General features: G+C 40.5%; 1 protein-coding gene across 2 annotated transcripts; it reads right to left on the bottom strand.

The window, feature by feature from the left end:
- Window positions 1–281: 281 nt before the first annotated feature.
- WSB1 (WD repeat and SOCS box containing 1) lies at window positions 282–9,744 on the bottom strand. Of its 2 annotated transcripts, none has more exons than XM_037411720.1 (9): window positions 9,604–9,744; window positions 8,387–8,555; window positions 7,124–7,392; window positions 6,181–6,312; window positions 5,683–5,783; window positions 3,339–3,511; window positions 2,840–2,953; window positions 2,081–2,084; window positions 282–1,418 (listed from the first exon to the last, which is right to left on the bottom strand). In XM_037411720.1, the coding sequence occupies exons 1-9, from the start codon at window positions 9,641–9,643 to the stop codon at window positions 1,254–1,256; spliced, it is 1,167 nt and encodes a 388-aa protein (XP_037267617.1). In that variant the 5' UTR covers window positions 9,644–9,744; the 3' UTR covers window positions 282–1,253. The 2 variants fall into 2 exon arrangements, with proteins under 2 accessions (XP_037267617.1, XP_037267607.1); XM_037411710.1 differs by having other exon boundaries at window positions 287–1,418; window positions 1,977–2,084; window positions 9,604–9,741.
- Between the last annotated feature and the right edge of the window lie 860 nt (window positions 9,745–10,604).

The raw sequence follows: 10,604 nt of genomic DNA on the forward strand, positions 1-10,604 counted from the left end.
GTCACCCATGCAAGAACTGGTGTAGCTGGCAATTTTGTAGCACGCCATTCCCTACCTTCTGCACTGTGCAGGAACAAGGGAACACTTAGACCACGTATGATTTTGACCTTTGCTCATATAAAAGGTTTGAAGATCTTGCTGTAGCTCCCCACAGTAAGCCTCACCATGATTAGCGTACTGTAGTCCAGAAAAGGAGAATTACACAGTCTCCTGCAGGAGCAGATTCCCACTAAAACTGCTGCAGACAGGTAGCACTGACAAATCAGTCACCAGATGCAGTATCAGGAAACTTTTATACAAGTTTTTAATAAAAAAAGTTCAACAAAAAATATATATAATCAGGCATTTTATGCAATGCATACATTCTTTATATCTGCAGGTACAGATAAATAACAGAAGGCAAAACCAAGTATTTTGCTTATCTTTGGCCATTAACCAATAATCACCCCTGAAGAGATATTACAGGGTTGAAGAATAATAAACCGAGTCTGCAAGTTTCACTCATTACAAAGTATCAGGCAATAATACAGTAGTTAGATTTTTTTAGAAATGTAAGGAAATACTTCTTTAACACTGCCCAATACTGAAAATTAACCTGGTTTGCTGCTATTGAACTTAAGGCCTTCTTTAGCTGACACACAGGCACCATTCCTGGGTTTACATTAGATATACTCCAACCCTTATCTTAACCTACTTCCCTTCACCATACATTGCTCTAAAAAGCCAAGCTGTACCTCCTCATGAAATAAACTAGCATGAATTCTTCTCTGTGGATCAGTTTCCTGAACCCCCACCAATGTACATAAGGAAGCTTAACTGCTCTGTATGTAAGTCAATATTTTTTTCTAACTCAGTGTCCCAGAATAATAGCTATCCTTCCACTTTACAGCACAGATGCATCTGATGGCTCTACCAAAGCAATATATACATGATACACATTAAAAATCATAAAAGCAATTTTTAAAGGTATATTGATAACATGTAGCAGCTTATGTCTATATATGTACATGTTTTCACAGTTGTTTTAGAAAATTGAGAACACCAGGAGTACTTCTACTGAGTTTTCTATAAATATTAAAAATTTACCTGTCAGGCATTTTGACAAAATAGTATTTAGGTTATCACTTTAAATAGCTCTTGAAAACCTGTAGAGTTTTAAGCTTAAAGGCTGTGAAGTTTGAGGATTCTTTAAAGTGTTCAGCCAGTTTCAGCAGCTGGGCCACCTGCCAGTTTGTTGTGTTTGTTTTTTTTTTTTAATTCAAATCTGGTAACAAAGGAACTCCACCACTTTTGATGGTATTGGCAAGCTCTTGACTTGGCTGGTGGGCATCACTCTTCGAATTGCCATGCGACATAGATGCTGGAGACTGGAAACTTGTCTTGGAGTTGCCCAGAAGTACACGCTGCCATCCTGTGTCCTGCACAAAAACAGAAAAAAACCCAACCCCACCAGAATTATCCCACCTGAATGATTTCAACTTAGTACAAATTCTCACATACATGGCTAGTTAGGGAGAATGTGCTCCGGACTTCCTGTTTCTTAGTTCTAGTTGTTCCAGACTCGTTTACACTAGATGCCAGTTCTTCTTGTAAGACATAGCAGCACAGTAAGCAACTTGCTGATTATCTTGTGACAGGCCTGAGCAGATCTTCCAACAGCTATTGAATATATCATCTGAAACAGTAACTGCCCTTGATTATCTAATAGTCTTCTTCCAGATCGCACATTTGTGGGCCTGTCTTTTATTTATTCTCAAAGATAAGAAATGAGTTTATCAGCTTCTTGATTTTACTGTTCTTCCAGGCATTTTTAAACAAATAGTACCAGAAGTAAAACCAAGTCAGAAGCATCAAGTTGCAAGTCACAATTGAAGATTCTTACACCACTTAGCCACCGTCTCCAACCTTTTGTGTTACCTGAATATTTTTAGGAAGAAGAAATATATATATATATATATATGTATACATATACTTGCCCTGCAGCTAGAACACTGCCATCAGTAGAAAAAGTGCAGCAGAGCCCATTGTTCAGAGGTGCAACTTGTACAGGGTATTCTTCATCAATTCTCCAGAATCTTACCATTCTGAAAAGGGAAAACAAAATAGGAAGTTGTCAGAGCAGGCATTTAATTCTGCCTGCAATAGACTCTGACACTGCACAAGAAACTAGTTTGAAAGCAGAACTCAGGCAATTTTTATAAGCATTTTAATATGCATACAAGGTGTTTCAGATTTTGCCTGAAATGCTATAACTTCTTCGTTACGATACAGACCTTGATCTGTACTACTTCAACCATTTTAAATCTGCTAATTAGAATAAAAGATTGCCTTCAACAGCAGAAAGCAATAACGTGAACTAAAGAGAGAGATTGTCTAAATCTCTATAAGTGTCATATATGTTAGGAAGTCCCAACAATGCTCGTTTTAATTAAAAAAAACTAAAACCCTCCTGTATATAGTTTCATGCATTCTTACAGTTCTTCATTATTTGCAGTGTTAGCAGAAGCTGAATACAAGATCACAGAATACTTTTCTTTTTACTTTGGAATCTAATACTATACAAAAGTCTTACCTGTGCTATTAACTCCATTTACATTTTTCACTGTTTATAGCCCCTCTTTTTCTCTTTTCAGCTGTTACACACTTAAGTTATTCCCATCCCCTACTCTCTAAACATTATTTCTACATTCAGAATGAACATTAACATACCAGACCATTAGAAGTAATTTCTCAGTAAAAAAAAAAAAAAAAAAAAAAAAAAAGAGTTGACTTTATATTTAAAAGTTCATGTCATATGGGAAGAATTAGAGGAGTCTAACAAACCTTTCCTCATACTTACTTATCATCAGCAAGACTTGCAATATGTAGTCCATCGTGACTAAAAGATACTGATCTGACCCATCGGTCATTTGCACCTCCAGCAAATATTGGAGTAGGAGGGGGAAACAGATGCCTGGAGATAGAGACACACTTAACTAACAGCATGTTTAAGAACTGTGGAAGTGTTTGCCTCAGCCATGGCTAGCAAAGCTGAGGAATTAAAAATGGATTGAACATTTAACTATGAAATCAGGAGTGGAGAATGAAGTATTGTATCTTTCATAGTACCAGCCAGCTTTGCTGAAGATGCTTAAATTAGTACACATGAAAGTATAGGTGCTTTAAATGCTTTCTCAGATAGAAGAATAATCTCCACTGCTCCGCCACTTTAGGATTTCCACCAGCCACTGCTAAGATTTTTCCCAAGTCTAATTAGCAGTTAAATACACAAACCCACTAATTTTCAGTAGTCATCTTCACTCTAGGAGAAAGCTTCCAGATCTGACTACTTTACTTACCCAAATTCCATAAGAATAACTCCAATATGTGGATCCCAGACATAGACTCGAGTATCATAAGATGCAGTAGCCAGTAAAGCTCCATCAGGAGAAAACTCACAAGCTACAACATCATTGTGATGTCCTTCAAGTTTCCGTATCATGGAGTACTTATCCATATCCCAGAGAAAAATCTGCAATTAAATAAGCTGATATTATAGCTCTGCTCAGAGATACAATGAAGCATTTACCTTTTTTTTTTTTTTAAAGTATAGCTGCTAGTCTTATTTAAGATTATATTAAAATCAGGCATTATGAATTACTACAATTAAGAAATATGCTCAGTGTCATACTCGGATTAAAATCAAGTTTTTTAAAATAATTAAAGCAGACATGCAAGTTCTAACTCAAGTTTGTTAAATGTTATTAACAAAATAAAGCCAAAACGTAAGATAAAGGCAACACAATTTAACCATGTAGCTTACTGAAATTCATGTATTACAAAACTATTTTATTAAAATATGCAGAAATAAATAGGGTTAAACTCTACAGTCCCCTCTTTTCAGTAACTACCAAAATTTTAAGAAATATACAGACAGAAAATGTAAGGTTAACATATTGTTACTCCAGTGGCATCCCTTTAAGATCACTTGTTTACAATTGGCTTGGATCACCAACGTCAGCCTAGGAAGAGAAACAGATACTGCAAGCAAAAAGAATTTTCACAGCCAAAAGTTATGTCTTTGGCAAAATAACAGGGAAGTCTAACCACATTATTAGAAAGAATTTATGCATTTTAAATCAAGTCAACAGTAAAAAATGACATTAATATTACAATTTACCCAACTAATTGCATATTGTATTATAAAAATTGATAAAAGATGATAGTATTCTGAGATTTTTACATGCAGTTGTACATTAATCAAAATAAAGACTGTGCAGAATTATTTAATGGGAACGATCTCTGTACTGCAGCATAAATTTACAGAATATATAAGTCTTTAGCATAACATGTTATATCCCTAAAAGAGCTCATTAGGGTCCCTGATTTTTCCTTGACTCAGTTTTACTGCACAGATTAAATACTGACATCTTGGATAAATTTATATGTTTGACCAAAGCAAACACAGTCTTAGTGCCTCACATACTTCCTAAAACTGAACCATTTTACAATCAGTTATAAACTTATTGACCAATTTCTCCAGAAGACCCCAAGGTTCCATAGAACTGGAAACTAAGTTTTAGGAGTCAGTGTGTTTCACTACTGTGAAAATTATTTAAAAAAATAAAAAAAATAAAAAAGAAAGAAAGAAAGCAGAAAGTGGACATCAACCAGCACCTGCGTACGTACAGTACACCTTGCAGTCGAATGCAAGGTTACTTCGTCCTACGGTAAAGTTCGCCCCCAGCCTGGTAGCCAGAGATGCCACTCTTTCTGCCCAGCTAACACCATTGTGCTCCTGTGTGAGTGGTGCCAGCTTAACCTCAATCACACCAATATTGCTGCCACCACCTGTGACAGGGAAAGCAAGAAGCTTATGGAAAACACACAGCCTAAAGATATCAATGTATACATCCACATCTGCTCTATTTAAAGAAAAAACAAAACCCAGACCTCAACTATTCTCTATCAAATCTGCACTGATAATTTAAAGTACAAAATGCATTTGAACAGTCATCCATATAAAGTAGTATCCAATGATTCAATTTTTCTTTTTACTCAGCATCATTAGGCTTCATTAAACTACCTACCAAAGCCTCTGTAACTAGACTGAATTCTCCTTTCTGTTTTATCCTAACTCTTCAGTGCCAAGAAAAGCAGCTTATGGCCTATGTGCTTTACCTGCACTGCTTTCAGTTCTCTAGCAGCGCATTAGAATACAGATGAAAACAAAACCAGTATGCTGTTCTTCGTTCTAGATCTTTTAGACACGAGTGCCATTTGTATTGGAAAACATGTAGAAACGTTTTGGTTCAGCAGAAGATACCATGACTGGCACAGATGTGCCTTTTCATTGAGCAGGAAATAGAAAGGATAAAAATCAATAACAATATAGTTTTATGCATCACTCTAAGCATCTTTTAAAACTGGAACCTTTCGTCTTCTTTGGTTTTATACTATGAACACGTGCAGATGTATAGAACTATTTCAAAGAATGCTTACAGTTTCTTCAACTAAAAGCAGTGCAAGTTCAATTCATCAATATCTCAATGCACCATTTGCTAGTTTAATTTCATGCACTTTTACATCATCGTAAAACATTAGAAGTTCATGACACCGAGCACAAGCTTAATGTTACTTAGATTTAAAATGATTATGCACACAATTCAGTAGATTTAATGAACAAGAAACTCTGACACATACTGCTTTACTAGCTCCAACAGAACAGAGAATAGAAGAGTCTGGAGAGAATGCACAACCATATACCCAGTTCTGATGTCCTCTCAACACTTTCATCATGTTTCCTAAGAAAGAAAGACATTCCTGTAAGAATTTATTAAATATTACAAATTCAAATTGAAAAGCTTTTCAAAATTAGTTCTTCCTTTATAAAATTTTACGCTATTTTTCCAAACAACATCTTGCAGAGTCATTCTGCACTGAAATAAAAACTCTGTCATGCAGCCTCCAAATCCTATGTCCGTATTCAAAAAGGTTACTTCACGCACTCTTTTAACTTAACCCAATACCAGCTTATACCTTTAGGGCACATATAGATAAAGAACATCAAGAGAGCATACAGAGTGAGCGGCTAATAGAAAAAAACTAATTTTCTAAGAAATCCTGACCTGAGTTTATAGCAATAAAAGAGTGGAGTATGCAGATATTTCTCCTATGTATTACAGCAGATAAAATGCATACCATCATCTTTCAGGTCCCACACTCTCAGTGTTTTATCTCTGGACGCAGACACTAAAATCAGGCTGCCATCTGGGGCAAAGGTTAAATCTCTAACAACTTCTGTATGGTCCATCAGGTTAAGGAGGAGTTTTCCTGTTACATGAAAACACCACAATTGAAAACAAAGAACTTACTTTTATTCAGATCAAATGCTTTATTGGATACAAATACAGAATACAAATTACAGCACAAAGCCAAATTTTCTTTGTAGAACTGCTCCCTCCAGCAAGAAGCACATGTATCCTCTTAGACTCTTCTGTATAGAGGCAATTTTCTAAAAAGCTCGTAAATCTATACACTAAAACCATATGCCTCTGAAATAAGGCAAGACTTGTCTTTCGATAGACATCTCTGTTGTAAGCTTAAATTCACAAGATAATGACAGATTACTCAATAGTAATTAGTTAAATTTTTTAAAGCTGAGAAGTTCTCTTCCAACCTAGCAGCTGTGCCACCAGCTAAATTGCTATTCCCTAATTTCAGATTCATTTTCTTATCATTTGAACAATCACTTTAAAAAAAAAAAAAAAAGAGTCCTCATCAACACTGTCTTTCCTCTTACCGAAGATCAGAGAGCAACTTCATGTTTTGAAAGTTTCCTTTGGAAGTATTTTAAAACTACAATCCTTCAGAGTAAGCAACCAATATACACAGCCAATAACATGGTTAACCATTTTGCAGCAACAAGGCTTTGTCCTCCATCACTTATATCTCAAAACACAACCTGAGTCTGTTCCTTCCTGGCAGTATTAAACATTTCTGGTTGCAGCAGTTCATTGTTTTTTTTAGATTACTTAATTTGTATTCAAGGTTCAGTTCCCAATTAAAATTCTGTAGGCAATTCATTCTGTGTATTAATGATGTTGCTACTGCGAAAAGTGACAATTCCTGTCACATACTCTACCTGTATATACATCCCATATCTTGATGCGTCCATTGTTCAAGCCTGTTGCAAGCAGAAGCTGGTCTTGCCCAAATTTGAAACGGTGCCATTCTATATTCACGCAGCGGCTCTGCTTCTCAGGCACCGAAGACCCAAAAGCAAGACTCCAGACAATATCACCACAGTCTATTATATGCTCACAAGGCTTATTTTTCTGACTGCTGTCACTATTCTGCCTTGGAAGTCTTGTACTGATAGAATTTGCAACATTCTTTGTGCCATGCAACAAGCTGCAAAACAAACAAAAATTACAAAAAAATAGCATAAATATCTTGAAAAACAAATAGAAAAAAAAGGTCTTTATCTGTATTGTCATGAAATGTCAATGAAAATGTCAGAAAATCTGTGAGATGCCACAACATACATTTTGGAGGCCCATAACGATGCACTTTTTACTTTCAAATTACAAAAGCAGCTTTTTCTTATATCTGTCAAAAATTACTAACACCTGGAAACTGTCTTATACAATATTAATACTAACACATTTGTAAACATTTTTACCTCTGTAGAGAACAATATATTAACCCACTGTGAAAAACAACATTTTTAAAGCATTTACTGAAAAATTATTTACACAAATTTCTAAGACTTTCTGCTAAATGAGCATGAAGTTCCCTGCAACCCACTGTTATGCCATAAATACTGGGAAGAGAGACGCAGGCCAGCATACGAAAACCAATAAACCCAGAACCACAAAGAGAAAATAAAAAAGGGGAAGCAGGATTTTCTGGGAGAGGAAACGTAACCAGCTACAAAACTGCAGCTGCTAGTTACTAACTTCATCAAAAAGCAACCTGCAAGTGAAAATAAAATGTATCTTGTGGAACTTAACTTGCATTCTAGTAAGGATAAGGAAGGAGGTTTGCCTTTTAAGTAAATTCCTAAAAGGTAAAATCAAATAGCTTTCTGACAGAAAATTTAGAAGTCCTGATCTGCCCAAGTCTTTAAACTTCCTTTTCATTCTAACTTCCTCTTATTTTAGGGCATCTGAATCAATTAATAAATCACTGCTCCACAGCCTTTGTGAGGTTGCAATACAGTTGCTTCTCTTGCTGGCCACAGAGGAAGATAAAACAATAACCATTACTTTAAAGAACTAGCTTTTCCCAAAGATGTCCAAGCCTAAATAGCCAATACATGCATTTTGGTCTATTAAAAGCTACATCCTATTTTGAAATTCTTAACTTTTTCAGGTGAATTAAAAGCCATATGGGTTTGTCTTACAAGTTATTAAGGCACTGAGACCAGGGGACCAGCTTCACTATGCGATGCCCTTGTGACCAAGCAAAGTAAGATCCATCGGGAGCAAATGCAACAGTCCAGTTCTCACGTCCACACTTCTTGTCAAAAGGAGAAGTCGGGGCTAAGAGTTCTCCTACAGTGCGTGATCGTGCTAAAAAGAAAACAAAGAGGAAATTCTGTTTTAAAAAGAAAGCTAGTATATTTTAAAAGGTCACATGGGAACCAGACAATACATTAATTATTTTGTTTTATTTCATGACATTTAAAGTAATTGGGGAAGGGGTCTTACTGTCACCGTACAACCAAAAGACTAAGCCTCAGCTGCAAAAAATCACTAAAGGGAAAGGGCCAGGTTTTGAAATGTCTTGGTCATCATGTAAGTAGTTCCGCATATTAAGATCAGAAGCAGAACTGAAAGTAAATATTTACTGAATCCAGCTATTACTTCAGTTGTAACTATAGCTGTAAGGGCTGGAGAACTACACTCCAACTTAATACTTCAGTGTTTAGCAAATAAGACGCTCACTAATGATTTTTTTTTTAACCTTTAAAGAAAAACGCGAGTAGACTTGCACACTGTAGTATCTTGCCTTCCTTCAGAAAAAATAAATCAAGCAACAGCCATAGGAAACAGGAAATGAGCCAGCACTGCGGGATCGGGTCAGTGGCCGTTCCCCCCGCGTTCCACGCACGCCGCTTGCTCGCTGCCAGGCGGGCGGCGGGCCGAGCTCACCGGCGCCATGCACCGCCCCTGCGCTAGCGGCGCGGAGGGGAGCGGGGCCGCCCTGCAGGCAGGCCCTGCGCTTCCACCAGCGCAACAAAGTCACCACACGCTATTTAACGGGGTTCTGCCCGTCAGCGGGAGGCGGCGGCTGCCGCCAAAGGAAGCCTCTTTGAACGGGGCATGTGGGTTACTGTAATACGGGCCGCGTACCCGGCAGCACCCCGCTCACACCCAGCGAGGCCGAGGCGCGGCGGCCGCTGCGCCCCTTCAGACCGGCGAGCGGGAGGGCGAGGGGAAGGCGCTGGCGTCCGCTGAGCTCAGCGCTGCCGCCGTGCGGCCCCGGCCGCTGCCGCCCACCGGGCCGAGCCGGGCCGGGCGGGGGGCTCCCGCCAGGCCGAAAGGGGGGCGTTAACCCCACCCGCGCCCTCGCCCGTCCCGAGCCAGCCCCGCTCCCCCGGCCGCGCCCGCCGCTCACCGATGCGCTTCTCGTTAACACTCGGAGGAAAGCTGGCCATCTACGGGGCCGCCCTTCGGACCGGCTCGGGACTGCAGGGGAGCGAGAGACACCGCCGCTCACCGGAGGCGCAGGGACTGGGACAAAATGGCGGCAGCGGCGCGGGGTGTAGCGCGCGGGGCGGGCGGGGACGCGCCCTCCCTCGCTCCGCCCCGGCCCAGCCCGCGCCGCCCCCCCGCCGCGCCCCGCCCCGCCGCGCCCCCGCGCCCCCGCGCCCCCGCTCGTCTCTGTATCTCGGCCGCGCTGCCGGCGCGTCCCCTGTGGGGCTCGGGCGGCTCCTCGCCGGGCTGCCGCGCTCTGGCGCTCGGCCGCGCCTCGCCCTTTGCCGGGCATCTCCCGGCTGCCCGCAGCGCCTTGGCTCTGCCCGCCCCGTGGAGCTTGGCCCCGTCCGCCCTGTATCCAGCGTTATGATCCTAGACATGGCCAAAACACGCGGTCTGATAAGAAGCCAGACTTCGCCGTAAAATAAAACCTCCGGGACATGCCTGAAATACAACCCATTCCTTCTGTTTCTGGGGAAAACGGTGCAGGGCAGCGCGGTAGCGAGCCCGGGGCTGCGGTGCCGTCCCGGCAGGGTCTGCAGCTGCTGCCCGCTTTAGCAACACCTTCCAGGCCCAGCTATGCTAACAGATGAGTCCAACCCTAACTACTAGGGACTAACTGTAGTGACCTGGCTCCCTCTAAACATGGGGGTTCACAGTACAGAGAAGAACCATACTGGCACCCCCAATATTGCAATCAAAAGATGTTTTGTAGCTGCTGTTGTGGGGATGTGCTGATGAGGTTGTGTTGATAAACACTGGAGTCCCCAAATGGGATAAGGAATGTTCCTGTGTTGCTTAAATGCCCAAACAGCAGCAGTTAACATGCCTGCCGCAGTGAGTTAGAGGTTGTCTCCATTATTGTCTAAGCCAGGTTGTGACATCCTTTATGTCTGTTTGACCATGGGACTACAAGGCATC

The sequence above is a fragment of the Falco rusticolus genome, chromosome 1 (assembly GCF_015220075.1).
Source record: "Falco rusticolus isolate bFalRus1 chromosome 1, bFalRus1.pri, whole genome shotgun sequence".
Lineage (NCBI taxonomy): Eukaryota > Metazoa > Chordata > Aves > Falconiformes > Falconidae > Falco > Falco rusticolus.

Bases quoted from the DNA above. Each gene is read 5' to 3' on its own strand.
- WSB1 (XM_037411710.1), bottom strand. From the start codon at position 9,643: ATGGCCAGCTTTCCTCCGAGTGTTAACGAGAAGCGCATCG. The intron at 7,393-8,386 runs GTAAGACAAACC...TTTGTTTTGCAG, and splicing joins TCTCAGTGCCTTAATAACTT to CTTGTTGCATGGCACAAAGA. The intron at 5,784-6,180 runs GTATGCATTTTA...TTTCTTTCTTAG, and splicing joins GTGGGACCTGAAAGATGATG to GAAACATGATGAAAGTGTTG.